The sequence below is a fragment of the Girardinichthys multiradiatus genome, chromosome 24 (genome assembly GCF_021462225.1).
Source record: "Girardinichthys multiradiatus isolate DD_20200921_A chromosome 24, DD_fGirMul_XY1, whole genome shotgun sequence".
NCBI classification, from domain to species: domain Eukaryota; kingdom Metazoa; phylum Chordata; class Actinopteri; order Cyprinodontiformes; family Goodeidae; genus Girardinichthys; species Girardinichthys multiradiatus.
Window position 1 is genome coordinate 10,325,592 of NC_061816.1, and position 27,991 is coordinate 10,353,582.

General features: G+C 39.4%; 1 protein-coding gene across 3 annotated transcripts; it reads right to left on the minus strand.

Moving 5' to 3' along the window:
* LOC124861361 (protein-tyrosine kinase 2-beta-like) lies at positions 1–27,747 on the minus strand. 3 transcript variants are annotated; one of them, XM_047355026.1, is made up of 30 exons: positions 26,377–27,744; positions 25,929–26,256; positions 22,722–22,900; positions 21,779–21,866; positions 21,599–21,678; positions 21,442–21,504; positions 21,220–21,274; positions 20,983–21,123; positions 19,327–19,398; positions 18,596–18,697; positions 17,959–18,076; positions 17,729–17,768; positions 17,427–17,458; positions 17,262–17,309; positions 15,003–15,097; positions 14,780–14,861; positions 13,697–13,797; positions 13,437–13,552; positions 12,858–12,958; positions 12,657–12,746; positions 8,878–9,082; positions 8,695–8,800; positions 8,258–8,296; positions 5,987–6,106; positions 5,776–5,808; positions 3,560–3,584; positions 2,156–2,196; positions 1,895–2,023; positions 1,647–1,727; positions 1–553 (listed from the first exon to the last, which is right to left on the minus strand). In XM_047355026.1, exons 2-30 carry the CDS (start codon positions 26,130–26,132, stop codon positions 305–307), a joined length of 2,835 nt encoding a protein of 944 aa, XP_047210982.1. In that variant the 5' UTR covers positions 26,133–26,256; positions 26,377–27,744; the 3' UTR covers positions 1–304. The 3 variants fall into 3 exon arrangements, 2 of the variants coding, with proteins under 2 accessions (XP_047210982.1, XP_047210981.1); XM_047355025.1 differs by having other exon boundaries at positions 1,895–2,029; XR_007036607.1 differs by lacking the exon at positions 1–553 and having other exon boundaries at positions 1,895–2,016; positions 26,377–27,747.
* Positions 27,748–27,991: the final 244 nt, after the last annotated feature.

The window sequence follows — 27,991 nt, forward strand, 5'->3', positions numbered from 1 at the left end:
TAAAGATTTTCTTTTATTCAAAGTATTTACAAAATGCTCGAACTCAGAACTCTGCCTGCAGAAAAAATAATTGTTGTGATGCATTAATATTACATATTTTGCTATAGAAAAGTTAAACAGGAGCTGCTCCTTATCACAGTGTTTAATGTTGAAAATAAAGAAGCAGAATTAAACTGCTGTTTTTAGATAATGTTTCACATTTCCCTATCATTCTTTCAGTTTACCTTCACAAGCATGAAACAGAATAACCTCCACATGTTCTAAAAATAAGGATCCTGCCCCAACCAGGAATGTGTATTTTCCCCTATTCGCTTGAATCTTCTTCTCCTTTATCTTGAGAGTTGGGTTTGGGCCTGGCCAGGTTGGCCCTGACCCGAGCCTGGTCCACGGCATCAAGCAGGTTTTTGGAGTCAAGCGCCAGTGTGTGAGCGGCTGCTAGCATCTGCTTCTGGCAGTCCTCCTTCAGCGACGTTACATAGTTCTGCTGGGCGAGCCGCATCTTGTTGATCAGCTCGCCCAGATCCTTGTTCAGCAGTTTCTTGGTGCCCTCGATCTGAGATGGGGAGGAAATCAAGTGATAATTGCTAATGCTTTATCAAAAAGTGTGTGTGGTATATTTTTGCATATTATTTTTCATATAAAATACTAAAAACCTTTTGAACAAGTCATTTATTTAGACATAACATTTAAGCAGAGAAATCGCCAGTAGTGGCTTCGAGCATGTGTGATTTATTTGCACAATGACACCATGATGAATCATTTCAAAACCTTTTCCACCTTTCCTGCCCAGTTTTCAAGTATCGAAAGCATTTATTTGTGGAAGAAAATGTAAAAAACTGCATTAACCATGTTGCATAAATGTGCACACCCTTCAATTAATGATTTGTCGTAGCACCTTTTGATTCAGTTTTGGCATTCGGTCTTCAGTTTATTCTTGCCATCTGTCTTTGTTGGATTTTCCTGACTTTTTCCTATTTGCATCCTTTAGCTAGTCAAGGTTTGCAGAGAAGTTTCATCACACCATGGCACAGTGAAGGCAGTTCTGATCCAAAACCTTTTACGTGTCCAAAAAGTTGAAGATGAAGACTGATTTTGTCCAAGCGTACATCCAAATGAACAAAAGAATGACTTCATTAGAAGAAAATGAAAGTTCTAGAACCAGGCTTCAGCAGAGTCCAGATATAAATTTGACAAATCTGTGGGGTCACCTGAAGAGGGCTGTGGTCAGGAGATGTTCCCACAATCTAAAACATTTTGCAGTACAAATTGGGCATGTATACCCAAATCAAGACACCGCATCCTGATGGACCCCCACCAAAGACAACTTGATGCTAAAATGTAATCAAAAAGTATCAGTTTAAGGGTGTGCACTCTAATGCAACCAAGTAATCTAATCTTTTTCATTTTATTTTTGCCTTCCAACAGATTTTTGTTTTGCTTTAAAAGCCAGTACAATAAGCCACCTGAAAGATTAACTCTTAAACTCTAAAAGCTCACTGAAAAGATCTAAAACTATGAATCAGTTTATTTCAACTTGCTTCCATTGGGCAGGAGAGTAAAGAAAGTTTGTAGATAAAAGGTCAGAATTAAAAGGTGTTGCTGCACAGTGGTATGACAAAGAGGGTCCGTAGATGTCTAAAGCTTACCTCTGTGGTGATTGAGCTATGCAGAGATGGCAGTATCTCATCGACACTTTGAATCAGACTGCGGAGAGTGATTCCTAAAGCCTGCAGACAGCCAAGGGATGACAGGTGGGAGAGAGTGATGAAGAGTAGGACAAAATGGGCTTAAAATGGTTCTTAAGGAACTAATGGCAACAGCGCCCCCTTCTGATCTTTCATTTATAGCCACTTATGAGGAATATGGAGTAACCTAGACACAGTGATGGGTGTACCTTGACAGCGTTGGGATACTCCGAGGCGGGCAGCATGCTGACATCATTTTTCAGCCGCACCACCTGCTTCACCATGGCCATGACAGCGGTGTAGACCTCATCCCCGGACCGGTCCAGCTCAGCTGTGGGCTGAGGCTACGACGGTTAGACACAGTGCCTTGTTTTTATGACTAGAAAAAAACCTCTCACTTCCTAAATCATTTCATTTGCAAAAATAGCAAAAATATTTAGATTTCAGCTGACATGAGAACTAGATTGTACCTGGGAGACTGGGGGAGGCATTGGGGGTTTCTCTGGGGGACCTGACACACAAAATAAAACAAAAGTACATTCATGTAACTCAAGATTATTTGTATTGTTATCTAAATCCTATGTTATAGCTTTTTATTTGTTTTTATCCACATTACTTTGGACTTGGTCCAAAATGTGCTGTACTTAAGTATGCAAAAGTAGTCTTAACTCCTGAACTTATTGACATTTTTGTGCAAACTGCAAATTTCAATGTATTTTATTAGCAGCTTATGTGCTAGAGTCAAAGGTGGAGCATAACTGTAAAGTAGACAGAATATAATTGGTTTTCTACATTTTGTTTATGAAGAAAAATCAGTGTCATGCATTTGGGTCCTGCTCCCTGGAGTCGATTCTTTGTAGAATCACTTTTCGATGCAGTTACAGCTGCAGGTCTTTTAGGGTGTATCTCTACCAGCTTTGCACATCTGGAAACTACATTTTTGCTAATTTGTTTTAAAATGGCTCATCATTTTCAAGTCTTGCCATGTTCAATTGTATTCAGGTTTGGACTTTGACTGGGCCATTCAAACACATGAATATGCCTTGATTTTAAAAAAATGTGTTCCTGCCACAATACAGCAGATTTAAGCTAATGAACCACTCATTTGAACCAGGGAAACATCTAAAACCTGCACGATTCAGGCCCATGAGGACTGGCTTTGACTGATTCGTTTGCTGTGTTCCTTGTTCTTCATGATGCTGTTTGTTCACTTATGTTCTCAGCTGCCTTATGCAATAATTTAATTACACACAGGTGGCCATCTGAGGGCGATTGTGTGTATTGGATTTTATTTAGGGGTATCAGAGTAAAGGGGGCTGAATACATTTTTTTTTGTAAATCATTTTACAATAAGCACTACTTTGTGATTATCTATCACATAAAATCCCAATAACATACATGGAAATTTACATAAAACATAAAATGTGAAAAGTTTAAGGAAAATTAATACTGTAGTGTCCATGCCTATATAGTGCAGCGGTCTGCAACCTATGCAATCCAAAGAGCCCTCTCCCCTTATAATAAGAATGTGTCTAGAGCCATCAAATCTACACAACCCTTCAAAAAAAAAAAAAAAAACCGATGCATTAGTTGGTTACTTGAAAATGACTGAATAACTGTAGTTTAATTAAATACCTGGAATGTAAAATTTGCTTGTTTTGTGGTTACATTTAAGAACCACAGTCTCATTTTTGTTTTTTTAGGTTTTAAAACAGAAGAAAAACATTTAACTGTTACAATACGAGAATGAAAACACCTTCTTTACATTTTTTCAATAAGTGTTGACTGAAGAGAAACTGCAAAGGAAATGTTTTCCTTAAAACTGCTGATGGTTTCAGAGAAGCTACCAAATAAAACCGATGATCTGGACTCACCATTTTCTGGCCTTTTTTCAGAAAGCTGTTAATAACAAAGAGAAGCAGGAAATGTTATGATTTGGGGAGATTTATGCAGTTTATAACAAGTTTATACCATTTCTTTCTTTAGTAGAGAAATTTGTGTTGCATGTCTTGTAATGAGTCAAACCAGCCTTCCTCTGCATCTTATGGTTTATGTGTGAATAAGAGATGCAGAAGAAGGCTGGGTTGACACTTCATTGCAAGACTTGCTGCAACCCAGCCTTCCTCTGCATCTCTTATTCACACAAAAACCTTAAGATGCTGGAAACACTGATGCTTTTCACTCATTGTTTGAAATAATGAAGGAGGACTAACCCAAAATTATTTAACTTCATGCCAAACCCATCCACAGTGATTATGGAATGGAAAAGCAGGTAAATACAGGTCCTTCTCAAAATATTAGCATATTGTGATAAAGTTCATTATTTTCCATAATGTCATGATGAAAATTTAACATTCATATATTTTAGATTCATTGCACACTAACTGAAATATTTCAGGTCTTTTATTGTCTTAATACGGATGATTTTGGCATACAGCTCATGAAAACCCAAAATTCCTATCTCACAAAATTAGCATATTTCATCCGACCAATAAAATAAAAGTGTTTTTAATACAAAAAACGTCAACCTTCAAATAATCATGTACAGTTATGCACTCAATACTTGGTCGGGAATCCTTTTGCAGAAATGACTGCTTCAATGCGGCGTGGCATGGAGGCAATCAGCCTGTGGCACTGCTGAGGTCTTATGGAGGCCCAGGATGCTTCAATAGCGGCCTTTAGCTCATCCAGAGTGTTGGGTCTTGAGTCTCTCAACGTTCTCTTCACAATATCCCACAGATTCTCTATGGGGTTCAGGTCAGGAGAGTTGGCAAGCCAATTGAGCACAGTGATACCATGGTCAGTAAACCATTTACCAGTGGTTTTGGCACTGTGAGCAGGTGCCAGGTCGTGCTGAAAAATGAAATCTTCATCTCCATAAAGCTTTTCAGCAGATGGAAGCATGAAGTGCTCCAAAATCTCCTGATAGCTAGCTGCATTGACCCTGCCCTTGATAAAACACAGTGGACCAACACCAGCAGCTGACACGGCACCCCAGACCATCACTGACTGTGGGTACTTGACACTGGACTTCTGGCATTTTGGCATTTCCTTCTCCCCAGTCTTCCTCCAGACTCTGGCACCTTGATTTCCGAATGACATGCAGAATTTGCTTTCTTCCGAAAAAAGTACTTTGGACCACTGAGCAACAGTCCAGTGCTGCTTCTCTGTAGCCCAGGTCTGGGGAATGCGGCACCTGTAGCCCATTTCCTGCACACGCCTGTGCACGGTGGCTCTGGATGTTTCTACTCCAGACTCAGTCCACTGCTTCCGCAGGTCCCCCAAGGTCTGGAATCGACCCTTCTCCACAATCTTCCTCAGGGTCCGGTCACCTCTTCTCGTTGTGCAGCGTTTTCTGCCACACTTTTTCCTTCCCACAGACTTCCCACTGGGGTTTTGAGTGATGAACCAGGCTGGGAGTTTTAAAGGCCTCAGGAATCTTTTGCAGGTGTTTAGAGTTAACTCGTTGATTCAGATGATTAGGTTCATAGTTCGTTTAGAGACCCTTTTAATGATATGCTAATATTGTGAGATAGGAATTTTGGGTTTTCATGAGCTGTATGCCAAAATCATCCGTATTAAGACAATAAAAGACCTGAAATATTTCAGTTAGTGTGCAATAAATCTAAAATATATGAATGTTAAATTTTCATCATGCCATTATGGAAAATAATTAACTTTATCACAATATGCTAATATTTTGAGAAGGACCTGTATTAAGCTTCTTTAACGACCCTGAGCTCGACACTGGTGAATATCTGTGGTCTGTTCATAGAAGCTATATCCCTCCATGGAAAACAGTGTGTTAAAATAAGCTTTACCACTTCTGACAGGAAGAGTGGTCAGACATGCAGTCAGAACTTCACCAGGGCCATGTTAATAGCTACAGACAGCATCTGGTTCTTCTGCAGCTTGCTTTGGGACATTTCACCGAATATTAGTGGGGGTGTATGTATATATTTGAGCTGTAAAATTACATTTTGTGTGGATTAGATAAACTCTAGAATAAATTAAACCTCTGTGCCTTTTTTCATTTTTAAAGCTGTGTTTTATAATTGTTCCACTGCCAACAAAAGTGGATAAAATGTACCTTGGTTTGGGAATCTTGTCTCACCATAGGGTCCTGTTAACAAAAGACAAAAAGGGAACCAACAAGAGGAAGCTTCATTAAATCCAGCAGTGTGTAGAAGATGTTTCTCCTTTAAACCAGTTTGTCAGTTTGCTTGAAAGGAACAGTCTCCCGTTGGTTGACAGCTGATAATGAGGTGCATATGTTTGGGTGTGAGTGATGGGCGTCTCACCAGTTGTCTCTCCTCCTGCTCCAGCCACTGTTTGTCCTTCAGCATCTCTTGCCTCTGTCTTTGTAAAGTGTCCTCCACTCTCTCCTTCTCCCACAAAGTCCTGTTGTCTTTCCCTGGAAGCTAAAAGCACACAAACGCAAATGAAACACCAGTTTTTTACAAGGTTATTTTAATCCCACCACATCCCTATTTGGTTTACCACACTCATGCTCATTTTCTAAGAAACGTGTTTCCTTATTGACACTTTTTAATTTCAGACTCATTTAGCTGTGGCTTTTACCATACTGTACCCTACACATACTTATTGTCTCCCTTGTTAATGATGTGCATCTTTCATCTTATGTGATAGTATTGTTGTCTTTTTATTTACAGTGGTGAGAACAAGTATTTGACGCGCTACCGATTTTGCAGGTTTTCCCACTTGCAAAGTATATAGAAGTCTTTATTTTTATCATAGGTACTCTTCAACTGTGACGGTATCTATAACAAAAGTCCAGAAAATCACATTGTGTGATTTTTAAGTAATTAATTTGCCTTTTATTGCATGAAGTATTTAAAACATCAAAAAAACAAAACTTAATATTTGGTACAGAAACCTTTGTTTGTAATTCCAGATATCATATGTTTCCTGTAGTTCTTGATGAGGTTTGCACACACTGCAGCAGGGATTTTGGACCACTCCTCCATACTGATCTTCTCCAGATCCTTCAGGTTTCTGGGCTGTTGCTGGGCAATGAAGACTTTCAGCTCCCTCCAAAGATTTTTGATTGGGTTCAGGTCTGGAGACTGGCTTGGCCACTCCAGGACCTTAAGATGCTTCTTACGGAGCCATTCCTTGGGTATCCTGGCTGTGTGCTTCGGGTCGTTGTCACGCTAGAAGACCCAGCAACGACCCATCATCAGTGCCCTTCCTGAGGGGAGGAGGTTGTTGGCTAAGATCTCCCGATACATGGCTCCATCCATCCTCCCCTCAATACGGTGCAGTCGTCCTGTCCTCTTTGCAGAAAAGCATCCCCAAAGAATGATGTTTGAATCTCCATACTTCATGGTAGGGATGGTGTTCTTAGAGTTGTACTCATCCTTCTTCTTCCTCCAAACACGGCGATTGGAGTTTAGACCAAAAAGCTCTATTTGTGTCTCATCAGACCACATGACCAGGAGGTGAGATCTTGCATGGAGCCCCAGACAAAGGTAGATTGACCGCCATCTTGAACTTCTTCCATTTTCTTATAATTGCACCAACAGTTGTTGCTTCTCTCCAAGCTGCTTGGCTATTTTCCTGTAGCCCATCATAGTCTTGTGCAGGTCTACTATTTTATCCCTGATGTCCTCACACAGCTCTCTGGTCATGGCCATGGTGGAGAGGTTGGAGTTTGTTTGACTGAGTGTGTGGACAGGTGTGTTTTATACAGATAACGAGTTCAAACAGGTGCAGTTAATGCAGATGAGTGGAGAACAGGAGGGCTTCTTAAAGAGGAACTAACAGGCCTGTGAGAGCTGGGATTCTTACTGGTTGTTAGGTGATCAAATACTTAGGCAATGCAATAAAATGCTAATTAATTACTTGAAAATGTGATTTTCTGGACTTTTGTTATAGATTCCATCACTCATAGTTGAAGAGTACCTATGATAAAAATAAAGACTTCTACATGCTTTGCAAGTAGGAAAACCTGCTAAATCAGCAGTGTATCAAATACTTGTTCTCCCCACTGTAAGTAAATTTATTTCAAGGAAGAAAAAATACTAATTAGAAAAACATTACTTTAAAAAAAAATCACGGGTACCACTATTATCGGCATCCTTATTTATTCCTGTAAAATAAGTAATTGAACCATTTTTTTAAATTTATAATGTAGTTTAAAAAGTTTGACTTTCTGTTACCCTGAGGTATAAATATGCCCCAACTCAGAAGTCTATTTCTCCTAGCCACTATTTAAAATGGGAAAAAACATGAAAACATTTAATAGAAGTAAGGCTTATGTATGTTGCTCCTCATGGTTATAAGAACATAAATACATTTTTCAATCCAAACATGGTAAATGTAACCTTGGAGGATCTATGAAGCTGTGGCATAGCATTTTTAGTACAAATCTGGTGTCTTCCACCGGAAAACTGAAATGGACGATTCAAAAACATCTACCAGACTGCAACAAGACCATTTTTGTTTTTCATTCTGAGATTATGCTATGTGACGATAGAAATGTATATAAAAAAATTAAATGTGCATCTTTCGCACATTTGTTTTGCTTGTGCATGTCTGTGTTTGGTTACCTTTGTGGGTCTGAGGGTGTTGCCATGAATTCTGGATGGCTGATGGAGAAACAGAGAAACAAAAGTGATGTTGAATGTAGCGCAAGTTAAATATGAAGCAATTAGAGAACTAAAACAAAGACTGAATGTGGACAAAAAAGAAATATACAATTTCATAATAATTATCTCTGGCAAAGTTTGACAAATTATTTAGTTTTTTATATAAATATCCTTATGTTCCATGAGAAAAAATTAAGAACTACCATCTAATGGCCATTTGTGTTAGTGTAACCAACTATAACAGGCAGCACCAAAGTGGCTATTCAAAAGCACAAGTGTCAGAGTTTTGGCTAATTTTAAAGTGTTATGTCTTGCAGTAAACTGCAAGTGGGGTGCCATTTCAGTAAACATTTCACACCAAGGTGAATTCATGTTGACAAAATGCATGAGTGTGGTACCTTTGGTGGAGGCTCTGCACGGGTGGGATCTAAGCTGGATGAGAGAGAGTGGGACCTTCCTCTTCTTATATCAGTTTCCTGCTCCAACTCCATCTTGTGGATCTCACTGTCAAACAGCAGACTTGTGTAAATATCTGTGACTGAAGTACAAATCAGACATTTGGAGGACTTGTGTGACTGCACCTGAAGGAGCAGACGAGCTCGCCGAAGGTGGGACGGCTATGCGGCTCGTAGGCCCAACAACGGGTGAGCAGGCTGTAGATGGTGGGAGGGCACTGCTGGGGTTTGTGGAGCCGTACCCCTGACTCCAGCTGGTTGATCACCTGGCCATTTTCCAGCCAGAAGAAAGGCTGCTGGGCCAACGAGAAGATCTCCCAAACACACACGCCTGGTTGAAAACACAACCATGCTTGACTTAGAAGAAGGCTATGGTTTGACTAGCCAAATTCTTGGTTTATACATCTATATTCTGGTCCTTAGAAGGTGTTTAAATTGGATAAAAACGACCTGAGCTGAAAAAGACATGACTAATTACGACGTATAATCCAAAAGACAAAGCCAAAATGACCAAATCATCATCATCTCTATGACTTTGTCACTGCTGGGAGGTTATAGTCTATGTTTTAGAGTAATGCTGCTTTAGTCTTATGCTTAGTTCTCTTAGGTTTCTGCTTGAGGTTCTGACTTTGGTTGGTCCATTGCAACACTATAACACTGCCACTTTGAAAGACAAAGGGACAGTCCTGTAACCATCCCCCACGACACCCCCACAACACCTGCAGCCACAATCCACCACCCCCACCTCCCCAACCTCAAGAGGGGCCTTGGCACCTCCAACCCCCACCCTGAAGTTCCCCCCCACCAGCCCCCTACCCACGCCAGGGACGGCTCTTTCCATCTAGGAGAGGGAGGTCAACAAACTCTTCAGGAGACAGAACCCCGGAAAGCTGCTGGACCGGATTCTGTCTCACCAGCCAGCCTGAAGCAGCCAGAACAACCTTGAGCTCAACGCTCTAAAGTCAGTGGAGATGGTTGTGGACTTCAGGCAGAACCCAGCCCCACCTGCCCCCATCACCCTCTGTGACTCCACAATTGACACTGTGGAATCTTTCCGCTTCCTGGGAACCATCATCTCCCAGGATCTCAAGTGGGAGCCAAACATCAGCTCCCTCATCAAGAAAGCCCAGCAGAGGATGTTCTTCCTGCGGCAGCTGAAGAAATTTAACCTGCCAAAGACTATGATGGTGCACTTCTACACAGCCATCATTGAGTCCATCCTCACCTCCTCCATCACCATCTGGGACGCTGCTGCTACAGCCAAGGATAAGGGCAGGCTGCAGCGTGTCATTCGGTCTGCTGAGAAGGTGATTGGCTGCAGTCTACTGTCGCTCCAGGAACTGTACACCTCCAGGACCCTGAAGCGGGCAGGGAAGATTCTGGCTGATCCCTCCCACCCTGGTCACAGACTCTTTGAAACTCTCCCCTCTGGCAGGAGCCTTCGGTCCATCTGGACCAAATCCTCACGCCACAAGAACAGTTTTTTCCCATCTGCCACCAGCCTTGTTAACAAAGCCCGGAAACCACCCTGACACTCTCCCTTTACCCCACACCCCTCCTTTTTTGCTGACAGGACACCTGTAACCTGTAACTCTATGCGTTACATTAACGCTCTGCTTGGACTCCTGCTTTACTTGCACACTGATCACCTGCACTGTTGTACTGCTCTGGCACCCAATACTGTTCTATATTTACTCTCACTGTGCACATATATTTATATTATATTGTAGATATGTTTATACTGTTTAATTTGTATTGTATTGCACCGACTACGCCAAAACAAATTCCTTGTATGTCCAAAAACGTACTTGGCAATAAAGCTTTTCTGATTCTGATTCTGATTCTGATTCTGATAAGTTTTTTCTCCACCATTCGGTTGTAGGATTTCTGGTATGCTTGTTGATTGCTGTCATTCTGCATGCCTCTCTTTAAATGAAGCCTCCATTTTCATAGAAACTGCTTCACATTTGACCCCAGAGTATTTTAGTTTGGCATATTAAAAACTGCCAGCTGTTCACGTTTTGTGGTTGTAAAACGAGCCCTAAGCACCACCCCTTCACCATAGGCCTCATAGCTACTTCTCTGAAACTGCCTTCTTTACACGGCCTGTCAGTTATGTGGGTGGCCATGTTTTAGCAGGTTTGTTTTAGTGACACACTTTTTTTATTTTGGTGTATCAGAGATAAAGGGGCACAATGTGAAGAAACGCCAAATGTTTCAAATTTTTGCTTCCAAAAATCTTCATAAAGATGTAATTTCTTTAGAGGGGTTTCATATTTTTTCAAGGAGCTGTAAAATGAAGTGAATACCAAACTGATCCTATTTTTCTCTTGGGGGCACATTTGTTTTGTAGAAAATAAGATACTTCTGTTTGGAGATGTTCTTTGCTAAATAGCTGTTAGTTTCTGTCACCTATAATTAACCTATAGATGAAAGGTAGAGTTTCTAAACAATAACCAGAGGTTTTATTTAAAAAACAAAAAACAAATGGAGAAACTTCATCTAGAAAAAGCCCAGTCTTTGTTTGAATGGTTTGATATTGTGGGCACAAATCTAATTCCATAGTTAGCCGTGGGTGGTTTTACATTACTAAATGCAGGCATTAGTAATGTAAAACCTAAGGGGATAATTATGTTTAAAATAATTACTGCCAAAAAAAACTAAAAACCACTAACCATTGCATCTGCACATCACTGTAATAAAAGGTTTCAAATTGGCATCTTAAAATTTGGTGACGAGGAAAGATTAGCCTAATCAGGGAGGCAACAGCCAGACCATGAGGTGACTGCAGAGTTGTTTGTTTGCATAAAGTTAAAAAAATTATTTCCTTTACAGATTTTTTTTTTTTTGATATTTAGATGTCCACTATTGCCAAACATCTTTCCAAAAGATCCTAGCCATGAGAATTGGTTTCAGCTGCAACTCATTTTTTGTTTCTGTATGTCTGAGCCAAACAAATGCGATATTTCAGGTGCCCTCAAACTTCCTTTGCATCCACCACACTAGCTTAAAGGGACTTTTTATGAACAAACATGTTGTGGTGAGAAACCTAACTGTTGATGAATTGAGAGTTGAAGTGACATGATAGAGTCCTTAGAGTTAAGTGTAGTAGTTAAGGCTCTGCAGGTAAAGCACTAAGTATGTGGAGAAAAATTAGACTTGCGCAATCACTACATGGCTCATTAACATTAAACAGAAGCTACTCTGGTGAGAAGTTGGGAGAACAATCTGATGGATTTGTTTTGCCACAAGCAGATATTTACCATTGTGGTCAATTACACCCAGACAACAGAGTGCTCTTAAATCCCACCTTAGGGTGCTGGTTTGTTAGGTCTTCTACCTACTGCTCTCTGCAGCATTTCTCCTGAATCATCCCCTCATTGAATAAATTGCCATTTAATCTTCACACGTTTAGTGTGATTTTGTTAAGTTTGAAGGGATTTGTAAAAAATATATATACTTTGTGACATGGGGCACTGCTATTTTTTCAGTTGTGCTTTCAAAATTAGAAAAATTATAATCTACCTTGTAGGTAAAGACGAATAATGAAGAAAAGCCTCTGGGTTTCTGTAGCTTTGATCCATGGAAAACAGAAGATGACTAAGAGATGAGGTATTTTAACATATCTGATTGTTGCAAATTAACTACAAAAATATTTTTCATCTTGCTTCACAACTTTGCACCCCTGGCTTTGACACAAAGGCTGAACTAGAAGGAGTTACACAATTTTGGCTTTGTTTCTGCGCTCTGATCTAATGCTTCTTGCATAGATAATTTCTTCTCCTGATCTATGCAAGAAGCATTAGATTGGTTCATGCTTTTGCTTTTATTTGAATATAAGCTTAAGATGCAGAGAGACCTTTAAAGTCTGTTTTTGCTTGTATGAAGACGAGTTAGCTTCTCACCAAACATCCAGACATCACTGGCTGAGGTGAAGCGCCTAAAGTTGATGGATTCAGGGGCCATCCATTTGATCGGTAGTCGACTAACTGAGGCTGCAAACAGAGGAAGAGAACATGATAAAAATTAGAGAGGATATATATTGTGTTTTACATTAATATAAAAGAAAACCTACATACATGCAATGGAGCTGTGTGTTTAAGTACCTTTATAATATTCTTGTTCGTCGATGTAGCGGGACAGTCCAAAGTCACCAAGCTTAACGCATTCAACAGATGCAACTAGGACGTTTCTAACGGCAATATCTCTGCAAATACAAATTATTGGTGAAAGATTGAGAGAAAAATGTAATTTAAATATTATTAAGGGAGTCTAAAGATTTCTGAATGATGTTTCCTGAATTCCTCATTTGGAAAGGGTTGAAATGAGAAAGTATCCGGCGCATGCTGGTTATTGGTATCCTGGGTAAAAACTTGTTAAAATCCTACAAATGAATTTGGCTTTTATTGCAGTAGCATAATGATACATTTTTGAAAGATCTAATGGGGTAAAATATTGCACCTAAAGAAAACGGCCCAAGGCATCACAGTCCTCCTTTATTTTACACCAGAATGTTTGCACACCTTTACGTTTGTGACGCAAGGACAAAAAAACGTTTTTCCTATATAGGCTACACAGATTTTTCAAAGCTTTTCAGTGTGAGATTATGCTGCTGAAATCAAAGATTAATTCATTCTAAGGCCTTGTACATGTCTGTACCGGGGTTGACACCTCAAATATGTTACCTGTGTACCATGTTGAGTCTCTCCAGATAAGCCAAGGCTTTGCAGATTTGGAGACAGTACTGGGTTAACTTCGCTGTGCTTAGTATGTACTGCTGCTCCACCAGGTAGTTTCCCAGCTTGCAGATAAACAAATAAATGCATTTTAACAGGATGCAGGGAGAGAACCTTTAAATTAACATATAATGGTTCTGATAATTAGATCAGAAGCAGCTGGCATCACTTTTAAACACATCTTTACGGTTTGAATACAGAAAACACACCTCTCCATGTTCATAGAGCTCCATGACAATCCAGACTGGATCAACCTCAATGACTCCGATGAGACGCACAATATGAGGATGGTCCAGGTTCTTCATAAGCTCTGCCACAAAGGGTCAACATAGATCACTAAAACATAACATCTGTATAAGGCTTTAATAAAAGCAATGTCATACCGATAATATTTCCTACAGGTACATCTCAGTAAATAGAATGTGTTTTGATGAGGCTCCCCATAATAAAAGTACCATTCGAAAATAACCTTTAAGCAGGTATTAAACATTATTTTCATTAAGCCCACATTTGTGTATAAAAATGTTTTTTTTTTTATTTGTCTGGTGTAATATTCTAATCTTGAAGGCAGAAATCATTGTAGTTACCAGAAATAAAGGCTTGAAAACATCACTATGTGGAACTAATCTATATAATGGTCATCCACTAAAAATCATATCAGTGATTTACTTTTTCTCTTTTAAAGTTTAAATCTTATAACTAGCTTTAGCCTTCTACAGAAAGATAAAATGTTTACTAATTTTTAAAATGTCTGTTTTTTTTGTTATTTTTGTAACAAAAGGACTCAGTGTTTTATCCAGAAAGGTGCAAAATACAAGTTTGAAGTTCAGAATGGAACGTTTGAGATGCATCTATGGTTTATTCAGACTTTTTTGGCGTTGTGACAATATATTTTATCTCTATGCAATTATGTGACAAAATACAACAAGGGTGTTACCACAGGATTCATTCTGAGCTGTAGCACAAAGCCACAAGCAGACAACAGGAAGTCAGCAGAAACAGCACTCTGATCAAGAGCACAAAACGTCCAAACAAGCTAAAGGTGTTGTTTCACTTCACCTCTTTACAGCTGTTTCTGTTTTGTTTTGACTCCTGGTTCCACCAGAAGAACATGTCCCCAGAGAGTTTTTTTTAATAAAAAGCAGCAGAAGAAGGTTTGAAATACTTTGGTTGTTGCAGTTGCGTCACATCATCAGCCTCGTCATGAACAATGAATGGCGACGTGAGTAATAGAGACGCTCTCTGAATGGAGTCCCAGCAGGAAACAATCACTGCAGCAGCCACGTACTCACCTGCTTCACTTAGAAACTTCTCCTTCACCTCAGTGGAGCAGTCTTTACATGTTTTGATCGCCACACGGGTTCGTTCCCCGCTCTGCAAACACACATAAACCTTCATCATCATGGCAATGTATTTACAATGAGGTTGAGTCAAAAGAGAGATTAGGATGAATTTAGTGCTGCTAGAAAAGCAAATGGCGACCAATTAAAGCACTTTGAAGGAGGATAAACTCACTGCACTTTTGTAAACTCCATCATGGACTTCTCCAAAAAATCCTTCGCCCAGGATCCGGCCTACAAGAATGTCATCCCTGGAGATCCGATGTTTATCTGAACACATAAAAGTCAGGGGAAGGAAAATCTGATGATTTTGAAGGATTTTCCAAATGAAACATTAAGATGCAGCTGTGTGTCACTTGGAGCCCCTTGGAAAGACATGCACAGCTAAAGCACATTAATTGCTTTATTACATTGATTTGTACCCTTGCACTTTAAACTTTGTACAACCAGCACTTGGTCTTCACTTTTTTTTAAAGATTTTTAAAGGTTGTATCGTAAAATGGTTGGATCTTCTTTTTTTTCCAAGAGAATACTTGGTCCTCATTGATAAGCTCTTCCTCAGCTCACCACAGGTTTTAAATGATGATAAATGATATTAGGTCCTTCCTAAAATATTGTGGTATTCCAAAGATGATGTTGTGCATTTTGTAAAACATTACCAGGCCCTTTAAAATAGAAACCGGCCCACAACATCACAGATCCTCCACCGTACCTAACAGTGGGCATGAGGTTATTTTTCACATTGTCATTAATTGTATAACAGCAGACCTAGCTAATAAGACCAGTGTTATTATCATGTGACCCAACCACACAGTTCTTTGCGTTTTTGATGGTAGGAAAAAAAGGTATTGGAATCACTCGCAAAACAACAACGGTCATGTACAATATATTGGAATATCATTGGAAACTTAGTTTTTAATAATAAATATATTGAAAACCCAAAGTTCAGTGTTTCAGAAAATTAGAATATTACATAAGATCAATAAAAAAGGATATTTCAAACAAATGTCAGGCTTTTAAAGAGTATGTTCATTTCGCATGAATTACTACATCAATGCGGCGTGGCATGGAGTACTGATGTCCTGCCTGTTGGTCTGCTGAGGTGCAATGGAAGCCCAGGTTGCTTTGACAGCAGCCTTCAGGTAATCTTCATTGTTGGGTCTGGTGTCTCTCATCTTCCTCTTGATAACACTCCATAGATTCTCTAAGGCACAGGTGTAAAACTCCAGTCCTCGAGGGCCGGTAACCTGCAACTTTTAGATGTTCCTCTGCTTCAATACACCTAAATCAAATAATTAGGTTATTAGCAGGACTCTGGAGAACTTGACTGCATACTGAGGAGGAAATCCAGCCATTTGTTTGAGGTGTGTTGGACCAAGGACACATCTCAAAGTTGCAGGACACTGGCCCTTGAGGACTGGAGTTTGACCCCTGCTCTAAAGGGTTAAGTTCAGGCCAGTTTGCTGGCCATTCAAGCACAGTAACACCAGGGTTATTGGTCAGTCCTTGGTCCACTCCTTGTGAAGCTCCCAAAAAATTCTTCAATGGATTTTGTTCTCAAGGCTGCAGTTATTCTGTTGCTAATGCACCATTTCCTACCACATATTTTCCTTCCACTCAACATTCTATGCTTGGATACGGAACTCTGAAAACAACCAGCTTCTCCAGCAATGACCAGCAATGACCTTTTGTGGCCTTTCCTCCTTGTGGAGGGTGTCAATGACGGTCTTCTGGACATCTGTCCAGTCAGCAGTCTTCACCATGATTGTGTCGCCCATGACCCAGACTGGGAGATCATTTAGAGGCTCAGGAAATCTTTGCAGATGTTTTGAGTTAATTAACTGATTAGGGTGTAATACCGTGAGTTTCCAGTATTTAACTTTTTCCTCAAATTCAAATTTTCTGAGAGACTGAATTTTGGGTTTTATTATCTGTAAGCCATAGTCATCACAATTAAAAGAAATAACTGACTGAAATATTTCATTCTATGTGTGATAAATCTATTTATGAGATTCACTTTCTGAAATGGGTAACAAGAAATATTATTTTCTCAACATTAAAATTATTTTTTGATTTACCCGCTCGGTGAATGTCAAGCACTTTGTGATGTTTATCTGTGAACAATGCTATACAAATAAATTTAGATCTAATACATCTGGCTAACATGTTCTTTCATTTTTCCTTAGCCTCTGACTAACTTAAGTAACATTAGCCTATGAATTGTTTGGGGTGCAGAAAAGATTGGATCTTGGTATGTTGGTGAAAAGAAATCCTAAATTGGGATTTTTTTCCCCCCTTATTAAATAAATGTACTGAATTAGAGGTTGTATTTTTTTTACTAAATTTTTCAGTATGAGATTACGTTTTATTCACATTTAATGCTAAGGTTTTTGTTTTTGGGTTTCTGACTAATTTAACCTGAAGCTCTACTCACCATCATACATTGCTGTGAATTCTGGAATCTCTGCATAAATATCAGAACCTGAAATGAAGAAACAAACATGTTGAAACGGCAGCTTCACTAAGGGTGTTTTCCTTCTTTTTAGACCTCTTTAAATGTTGTTCAGATCACAAAACAGAAGTTAGTACATAAACTTACTTAAACCTCTATCAGGACCAATGGGACCAGCTCTAGAAAAACATTTTTCAGAGAAAATTATAATTTGGCATTCAAGAATGCAGTCAATCAATGGAGCTGCTGTAAAAATGAGGCGATTGGAAGCAATGCTGAAATAACACTTTAAGTGGAAATCAACATGGAAAAAAAACAGTGTGAAGTGCAGAACAAAAAGGAGGAAGCACAGAAAAAGCAAACAGCACCTACACAATTTATGGTTTTAGCACATGGAGGAAAATAATGTCAGTGTCATCATGAACAATTGTGAAACTCAGTATAGTCACCGTTGAGGTATGTCTGGAAGCTTTAGTCTTGCGTCTCTTCCTGTAAAAACCAAATACAACACTTTCATTAATCCTTTTACTTTTTAATATTCTGAGTTGGCATCACAACTATGAAGGTGGACAGTTTAGCCGCTTGATTTTTATTTTCATTCTGCAGTGGTTGCATAGTAGCCTTTTCGTCTTAATTCTTGCCCTGTGATACTTCCTACCTATTCCTCAGGTGATCGTACCTTTGTTGGGTCTGACCATGAGCGAACTCTCGGCTTTTCCTTCCAGTCGACAGTAGCCGTCGATCAGGTCGGCCATGTTCTCTGCTACGGCCAGAGAGGAGGTGTTCACTGCTAGCGCCTGGAGCATTGAAAACACAAGATAGTCAGTCTTTAATGAACTGGTTAAGTTCTAAACCCGCAAGAAAAGTGCAACTCGGAGAAGAATCCAAAGAATATATGAAGGAGAAGTCAGAAAAGGTTGGCCTAGCGCCTCCTAGAACAGCCAACAATTCTTCAAATAACTGGAGAATTTAGACAGCGGTCCAAAAGTGGTAGAAGAGATTAGTCTGTTGCCGAACTAGAAAATGTTTTGGACATTTAAACTCCAACCTCCTGTCCTAAAAAGGGACTCTTTGACAATATGATCTGTAAGTCTCCCAAGTGTTTCTGATTCATGGATCTCAGAGTTGCAAGTTTAAGTTAAATTGAAAACCAGACATTTGTGGAGATTCTGCTGCTGTAACCTCTGTTGGAGAGAAAAACTACCTTTTAAAAATCAGAAACCTATAATATGAGTGCTTTTGGTATGATAACACTTATTGCATAGCTTTCTAATGCTACTCGCATTTAGAAACTAAGTCAGGAAGTGAATTGCTACCTGTTTGGATCCCTCTATGTGCACGGTGAGAAGGGCACGGCCATCACTTTCAGCAGTGCAGGAGATACTGCGGATGTCAGAGAACTTGGCCAGACAAATAGGCTGTGAAACAGACAATATTTGAAATAAAGATAAAAAAACACTGAGGTGCGATGGAGCTGCTGGTTAAGTTGAAGCAATAAGGAGTTAAGGAACCAAACAGACTGAGTCAATTCATGCCTGTGCTAATTCATATCCCAACTTTGTACCCGACCTACTTCCTTTTTGCTTAACCATGTACTAAACATTGCTTATTGATCAGTTAAATTTTTGGTAGTAGCTGTTTTTGATTAATTGTGGAGATAAATAGTCAGAAAAAAAAACACTTTAAGATTTTACACTGCACCCTATGTGTATTGAGGGTGGTTCTGAACCCTGTTTGGGCCAGCTGACTCTCATGCAATATGACTGATTATGACTCCTGATCAGACCAAAATAACTCTGAACTTAATTTCCGTGTAGTAGATTATGAGTAGATTAAAGAAAAATGTTTTAAAGCATTGCTTGTGAAAGTAGGTGTAAAATATCCCCAAGTCAGGAACCAATTGACTCATGGTCCCATGGAGGACGGTTCTTCTCATACCACAAAACTTTGGGTTGAACTGCAAATTATAAAAAAGTTGAAAAGGCAAAATCACCAGAACCCAAGACAATAAATATAAAGGTGGAAGACAAAAAATATTTTCACTCACTTTTGAGTTATCAGTTTGTTGACTGATCCCGTCGGCTCCTATGACCAAGTCTATGGCCAGATTCCAGCCGTGCTACAGAAAGGGACATCACAAAAAGTTTCTGCATGTTAAATAACGCCTTTCTGCTTCTACTGATAGGCAAACAATTTTTATATGAAATTATTTCCCGTTTTCGCCAGTTCCAGGTTACCATGTGTAACTAGAAAGTGCAGTTTTCAACTGATGATTTCATTTATTAATTAATTCAAGAATTAACGGGTTAAAAACCTTTTTTGGGTCAGTGTCACTAGCCACACTGAGTCCTGATAATACCCGACCTGCAGAATCAAGAAATCTCTTAAGTAGGACCCAAGTTTTCCTAATTTATAACCCAAGCGAGCTTGAGTTTAAGGTCAAAAACAGATGGTTGGACATTCTCCTTCATGAGAGCAGAATTCATGGTGCAATCAGTTAAAGCAAGTCCTCCTGGTCCTGAAACAGCTAAGCAGAACCACACCATAACACTACCACCACCATGTTGGTTCTTTTTATGAAATGGTGTGTTAGTTTTACAACTGATGTAATGAGTGGCACAGCTTTCATAAAGGTCCACGTTTCTCTGAAAAACTTACAAATGGTTTTTTCCCCAAAAGTCTTGGGGATCATTGAGATGTTTTTTGGCAAATGCAAGACATTAGTGGTTTTCACCTTGGACCTATCCCATGATACCAGTCTCTTTTTCTTATCATTGTAGCATGAACAGCAACCTTGACTGAGGCCAGTGAGGCCTGCAGTGCTATAGGTCAGACCCTAAAAGGATAGAGAGGAAGGCGAGGGAAAGGAGAAAGTGGTAGACGCGGTCTTTGGTCTCAGCAGCAATCACACTACTCAGTTTACTCAGAAAATACCTAACTCTGTGTGACGTCATAGGTGGTCGACGGTTGGGAGTGAGCAGAATTTGGGGTCAGTAAACCTCTCAAACTGAACCAGCAAAGACCACCAGTTGTGTTTTACGGTGGGCACTCTTGGGGTAATTTGGATCGTCCGGCTGCTCGCGTTCCTTTTTTGTCTCTATTTGTGGATAAAGGCTTCCACTGTGGTTTGTTGGAGTCCCAAAATGGTAGAAATGACCTTGGAACCCTTTCCGGACTGATAGATGTAAATGATTTAATTTCTCTTGTGTTCTTTTATTTCCTTAGATCAGAGCATGGTTTTTTTCTTTTTGATATCTTTTAGCCTACTTCATGTTGTCAGATGGGTTCTATTTAAAGAATTTCTTTGTTCTGCAGGTCAGACCAGACAGTAACTAGGCCTGGGTGTGATTAGTAAAATTGGACTCCAAAAATTTGGATAATCACAGTTAATTTGTGATATATTTAAAGCAACAATGATTTTTTTTACACAGACCGGAAATGTTTTGGCTAGCTTTTCCCATGTAAATGCAATCATAATTTGAAAACTTCTTTTTGTATTTACTAATGTTATCTTTAAATTATATTAAGGTTTTTTTCATAATTTGACAAAAAAGAAAAACAGAAGAAATCTTCAAGGTGGGAAATACTATTTCGCAGCGCAGTAAATCTCTTCTAAACAAGACTTTATGTGTCAGAGGGATTAGAAACGTTGAATGAGCAGTCTTATTGAGCCTATGCAGTAGATGCATTAAAACTTGCTCACCACCAGCTGGCAGCCGTAGCTTTCCTCCGTGATGCTGTAGCATTGAGACAACGTGGTGAAGAACTTCGCCATGCATTGGTCCTGCTGAAACGTCGAGTAGCTCTGAAACGTCTGCTGGATCAGCCGTCGCAGCTGCTTGGGCTGGCATGAAACCACACAGACAGAGGACATCAATCATTGCTTAATGTGGTTCTAGTATTGAGAACAGAAAGACCTGTGGTCTGTAGGTCTCAGTACCTTCATACTCTCTATGAGCTCTCTGGGAAAGAACAGCTCCAGCCCTACTTCTTTCCTAGGAAGTGGAATGGAAGGAAGTCAGTATTTTTACAGCTAACTAGTTTATTTTTGTATCAAACAGTGTTTGCAGGATTTTCTGCTTGGATCAGTTGATTCCAGATGCATCTTTCCCTGCATGAACACGGCACTTCGCTTCCAAAAGACCAGAAAGTCTGGACTTACTCCAGCAGTTCAAAGTTGGACTTTTTCTCCAGTCCATTTGGATTCATGTCTTTGTAGAACCTCCTGTAGCAATAACACAAGGATTCATTTGTTACTGTCAGCATGACCTTATTTGTCTTCTGCTCTGAACCTTGAAGAAGCAGCATCCGTTCATTACCTGATTTCCAGACAACCAAGCTGTAAGGCCATCCCATCGCTGACCTTGGAGGCATAATTATGCATATAATCACTTCGAACCTGTTGATGAGTAACCAAACCTTGCATTGATTACAACTTTTATTTACCAAAATGTTAACAGAACCAGTTTCTGATCATATGTAGATGTGGGGCCATTGACCTGTTGGTAAAAGTAGAGCATGGTTGTTCTGTCATCCTTAAAGGTCTCTATGAAGTCTGATGGGATGTATCTGATCCTCAGGTCATATCTGTACAGACAAGCATCCTAATTAGCTTAAAGGAAAATGTTTCAGCTGTCTGATCTGCATTTATTAGACTCAGAATCAACTTTATTTTGCTCACAAACAAGGAATTTCACTTTGGTTCCACTTTGCTTTTAAAATAGACATTTTAAATATAAATAAATCAAATTTGGTGGGAAATTAAAAAAGTTTTTTTTTTCCACTTTTAGAGATATTCAAGGTTCCTGCAGTACTGAATTTGAGTTAATCATGAAGTATTGGAAAAATGAAAATTGGGTGTGGAGAAAGTTTCCAGGCTTTATCTGTTATTCCATCACCTTAAAGATAAAAATCTACATTTCTGGAAAACATTAAAGCTTATAATTTTAGATATTAAGATACTACTAGATAAAACACACTCATTCTAAAATAAAAACTGATCCAAAACTCTAATTTTGAATATCTGTTTTCAATCCAAGATAATCCATACTAGAATTTTCTAAGCATTATATATTTTAACTGATGTCAATTTGCCCAGACGGAAAAACAAAACAACAGATGGATAACAAAAGATAACTATACCTAACTATGCAAATGGTTTGCACCTGTTTGTCCATAATGTCATTAAAAAACTGAAGGAAAATCTATGTTGTCTGGAAAAATATAACATTTTGAAATGAAAATCTTGTAGGAACCCTGAATTTTATAATCAGTGTTTATTTTACTCAATAATACAGTAAAACTGCTGAAATTATTTAAATTAGGGATGGATCAGAGTAAGACTTTATTTAAAGTTGATAAGAAATTTCTTCTCTTATCAGAATTTTTCCTGATTGGAGCCAAAGATACCAAACAAAACAAAGAATATTTGGCGCCACTGACCTCCACTCGGCCTCGATATGCTGCTGCTCATAGCGTTGGGTGAGCTCAGTCACAGTCAGATCTGGATGCAGCCAGTGCATCTCTGAGGACTTGAGGTGTTTGAGAAGAAGGCTGTAACAGAGGCTGTGCTGTATGTCTGGACCCACGCAGCCGCTGGACAGCACCGTATGGATGACATTCTAGAGCAGAAGTAACTAGAGCTATATGAATGACTTCTTGGATTTTAAAAATGGCTGCCAAAAAAGAGGAGTAAATCCTCATCTCAGCTTTTTTCATAACCCAGAAGTTTAATTTTAACAGCTTGACCACCATTTTCTGATGCCAGTAGTGCTTATTGGACACATATTGACACTATTATTTCTATTTACTGTATAAAGAAAGCATGAAAGGGCCAGTGAATGATGAAGTCTGTCTGTGGGCAGACCCTACTGGTAACTACTGGTACACAGTAGAGTAAAACAGTGTGGAAAGAGCAAAGCCTTAACTAGGTCAGACAATGGCTGCAAGCATTAATAAAAGCAGATATCATCAGGTCTCTGTAAATGCATTGAACAGAAGCAGAAGTGGCAGAAGATATGCTAAAAAGCTCTCTGGACTCTGCACGGCATGGACGACAACACCATCTCTGAACTGGGGACATCTCTTTTGCAAGCGTATGGCTGAAGTTAAGGCTGCTTCCTACCTATGGAGCTTTAAAACAATCCCTCCTTAAGGTCTGTATCCAAGCCAAGGAGTGGTTACCTGCTCAGCGGTATTCTGCAGGATCCTCTGTTAGATTCCCTTGGGCACGGCTACCACAGAGATTCAGCCAGGCAGCTGGAGCAAAGCATGGCAGATGACCTTCCAGCTCCACAGCCCACCGTTGAGAGGGTTAGGTGACAATGCAGAACAGACTGTTCTTCTGTCTGTTTTTGCAGTGCTATGCATTTATCATTTAATGGCCTGTGGTACTGCATGTTGGGGTGTTATGAGGGTGCCACTCATGCCAGTGACAATGACAATAATTTATATCTTACGTCATGAAACATCTGGCCAAATCGCTCTGAATCTTATTCATACTGATACCAACTACTTTGCTCTGACAATGGTGCTGTCAATGTGGTAGCAGGCTGCCATTATGAAAGCTCTGTGTGATCTCAAACAATCGCATTGTTTTGCTTTATTTATTTTCATGCAGTAAATTTTCTAAAGCTGTGTTTTCAATTGTCCTGAGAAACTCCAGCAAAATTACATTTTACTCAAAGCAGTGGGTCCAATGTCATGTTTTAAAAAAGGGTTACTATTAATATTTTATATTAATATTTTGCTGTTTAAAATCTTACACACTTCCTTGTGTACTTAATCTTGCAGAATGAAGTACATTAAGGAGAAGAAAGCTGAGAAATGTGGTGGATAAACAGTCAGGTAATGTTAAGATCACTGGGATGTCGTTTCATGGATAAAAGTAAGAATACAGATGAGTTAAACATTGAGAACAGCACCGTTCAGCAGCTTCTGTTAATCTTAAATGATGAATTCAGGTCAGCTGGGGCTGCAACCCTTCCACTGCCCGCTTTGTACTGAAGTAAAGGATAATCGCTAACTTATGGTGACTCAGAAGCTGCAATAACTTCTCCTGAAACCTGAATTTAGACTTGAAATGTCGGAGGTTCCTCCACTAACAAACTCCAATATTGCTACACATCTCTGAGACTTAAAAACAAGGCTAGAAAAGCTTCACTTAAAATAGACAAATTAGCCTAGTGTAGGATCCAAACCAATCACAGCTGCAGATCCAAAGACTGTCTCATAACAACAGTGATGAAAATAAGAAATGATTTTCATTTTAATTAAAGCAAAACAGCATCTCAAGACACTCTTTACATATTAACAACATTCTACAAAATAAAAACTCTTTGACATTCAGAACTTTGACATTAGAACCTTTAACTACTAGACGTTAAGATGATTAAATGTAGATTATTTCATTTAAAAGCCATCTGTTTATTTATTGTGTGTCTGCTCTGTCCTCTCACACCCCTCTGTCTTTTCCAGCAGATGGCCGATTATGGTAAACTAGATTCGGTGTCTTCCTGTTTAAAGGGAGTCGTTCCTTTCCTCTGTCACCACATGCTTGCTCAGTATTTGTATTATATTTGGATAGTCTTTCTTACACAGAAATTCTTCTCTTTAATTCTTATATTTTGGCATTATAACCTGAATTTAACTAAATTGTATTGTTACTAGGATCAAATTGAATTGTATACAATTAAAATTTAAAACTGTCTGTAATATAGCATTGATTTCTGAATGTGAATTAGATGTATTTGTTTTAAAAAGTGCCTTGAGGTAACATTTGTTATGAGTTGGTGCTAAAGAAATAAACTGAACCGCTGCATGTGGATTTAAATAAACAGAATAAAATATCTTGGAATGTCAGAAAAACTCAAGGACTTTGAGGGTTTATTATCTTTTAACCTTGAAGACTTTGATTCATCTAAATCAGGGGCTTCCAAAGTACAACCTGGGGGCCATTTGGGGCCCTTTGAATAATTTTGAATCGCCCCATCCACAGTTCAACAATGGTTCAAATTGGTGCTCTATCAAATGGAGCCGATGCAGATGGACAGTTTTAGTAGTTTTTTAGGATTAGATTTTAAATGAAAATTTTTGATCTTCTTCAACGGAAACTATTGGCTACAACACAAAGTATTTTTCTTTTATTACCCGCGTTTTTTTTGCTTTCATTTTAATTATGATAGTAAGTAGGGCCATAAACATCCAGAGACTTTTACTCAGACTTGGGCACACCGATTTATTAAATAAAGTTCTCGGTTTTGTTGCTGGAAATGGACTAAAACCATTTTCAACCCAAAACGTTAGGAAACTGTATCCCTTTCTTTTATTACGTCTAAGGCCCTTTTCCAGACGCACAATAAAGTGTTCCTTTTTGCTTTGTCCCATCTTTAATTTATTGTTTGTCAGGTAAAAAGAAAATAATTCAAAAGGCTTGGACACCACTGATCTAAATAAAAAGATGTAGCTGCTCAGCTGAAGTGAGCAGAAGAGCAGACAATCTGGAGATGGAAACTTCAAAGGTTGGTTAACGGTAAAGCATTGCACAACATTTTTGCTGTTTATTTCCTCTATCTTGACTTTCTTTTCACAGAGTGTTGCTGTAATTAGAGGAAGGTAGGAAACAAGCAGTAAAGCAACAGGAGAGCATACCTTGATTGTCCACCCCTCCTCACAGCGGACCAGTTTGAAGTTCTTCCCCAGGTTGGAGCTGTTGCTGAGGAAGCACACTTTGATGATCTTCACTGGGAAGATGCTATCCCTGCTTATCTGCGTTTTGGGAGACAGATCCAAGGAAACCGACTGGCTACTGGGAGACATGTTCCTCCAGGATAAGGTCTCGATGTCACCCGACATCGTGCGCACAGAAACTGACACACAGAGAACGTAGACTACTGCAGAGAGACCCACATGACTGTCACAGTTTCACTCTGAGGCTTCCTTCTCCCTCATACGGAAAACCTGTAGGGCGGCATTAGATCTAAAGGCACACAAGAGTTGGTTACAGTTAAAATAAATGCATGAAGAGGGATTTTAAATACATGTCAAGAAGTTATGCGGTTTCTGCTGCGTTCCTCTTGCTCTAACTCTTCTTCTTCACCTTCTACGGCTCAGAAATCCTCTTCCAGATCTCTAAAACAGAACAAAACTCAATCCTGGCAACACTGACACCAACATCAGTCGAATAAGTGCAGACTCGTAATGCAATTTTCAGCTCAAAAGCAGAGAAACACCCAAAGCAGAGTGTTGAAGAGGAATGATATCAGTTACTGAAAGAGGAAACGTACTGCAGGCTGAATAAGGAAGTGGAGGAGCAGCTACAGAAAAACTGACATGACTGATGAAACCACTGTGTCACCGCCTTGGCTCAGTCAAGCATCATACCTACAACTGCACAGAGTGGCACGGCCCACATAACTTTCACTTCCTGTTCCAGAATGGGTAGTTTGTACTCCTTTCTCCATCACTAAATTATAACCAGGATTGGTTAAGTCAGTATCATATAAACCTAAAGCTTTATCCTGTATGGTGGATTTCTTGTTGCTTAATTATATGAACCTAGCCTTGTTCAGCTTGTTTGACTTTGATGAAGATAATTAACTTTTTGCAGAGTTGGAAACTTCTTGCCTGCGCTGTCATTTAGCTTGGTCACAAAAATGTTTATTTTGCATGTTTGGAATCACAAACAGTGGGTAATGGTAAAAACCCTTTACTTTCCAAGCCAGTCTGTGTGGTTTTGATTCACCATTAGTAACTTGTAAAGTGAGGACGGTGACTGTCTGGGGAGGTAAGAGTGTGTTGGCTGCTCCACCTATACTTATTAAACCCCTTCTGCAAATGAGGTGTAGTGGAAATGCATACAAACCTGAAGCTGGTTGCAATAAACCAATCGAGAAAGAATAGTTCAAACGCAATGCATGTAATTTCTCCAGATTAAATGCAGATTAATGACTACTGCACGTTCAAAATTGTTCAAGCCCTTCAAGACAAGCGTATTTAATAATTAGTAGCGTGTCCTTTTTTGTTATGACCTGCAAACATTATTCAGATTTAGACACCAGCTTCTGGCAGCGTTCCTGAAGAGGTTTTGCCCCACTCCTCATGAGCAACGGCCTCCAGTTGTTCTTGGGTTTGCCTGCTGTAACCGCCCCCCAGAGATTTTTCTCAGAATTCAGGAGAGGCTACTATGATGGCCTGTTTGGCCGACCAGCTTCTCCACAGACAGCACAACATTTTCTCCTAGGATTTTTTCCAGTATAAACTGGACTGACTCCATCTTGCCCTCCACAAGCTCCAGAGCAAGCAAAGCAGCCCCAGAGCATCACTGACCCGACACCGTGCTTCACTAAAGGCATAGTGTTCCCTTTAGCATTATGCTTCATTCTTCCTCCTCCATTCATACATCTGATCCATAGGACACAACAGTCCAGTTTTGAATAATTGCTCTACTGAATAACATCCCACAACTCCTTTGTCTTATTCCTATAGTTTTTAACAAATTGAAATAAACGTTTCTTGTTTTTTTTGGCTCAATAGTGTCGTTCATTTTGCTAAAGGCCCTTTGCAGTCAGTCGAGGGTTTTTGACCACCTGGCTCCTCAGGAACTTGATGACAGCCGTTGATGGGTTCCTCTTTCTGTCCTTCCTGTAGCTTTGAACTTGCAAACAATGCTTTAAGCTACTTTCCTGGGTATGTTTTCTGACCTCATTTTGTAT

What these genes read in the sequence shown, in the direction of transcription:
- LOC124861361 (XM_047355025.1), bottom strand. Translation starts at nt 26,132, where the DNA reads ATGTCGGGTGACATCGAGACCTTATCCTGGAGGAACATGTCTCCCAGT. An exon ending in CTTCCAGACATACCTCAACG is followed by an intron (nt 17,459 to 17,728) that starts GTGACTATACTG and finishes ATGTTTTTCTAG; the next exon opens with AGCTGGTCCCATTGGTCCTG. An exon ending in TGGTCCTGATAGAGGTTTAA is followed by an intron (nt 17,310 to 17,426) that starts GTAAGTTTATGT and finishes TCTTCATTTCAG; the next exon opens with GTTCTGATATTTATGCAGAG.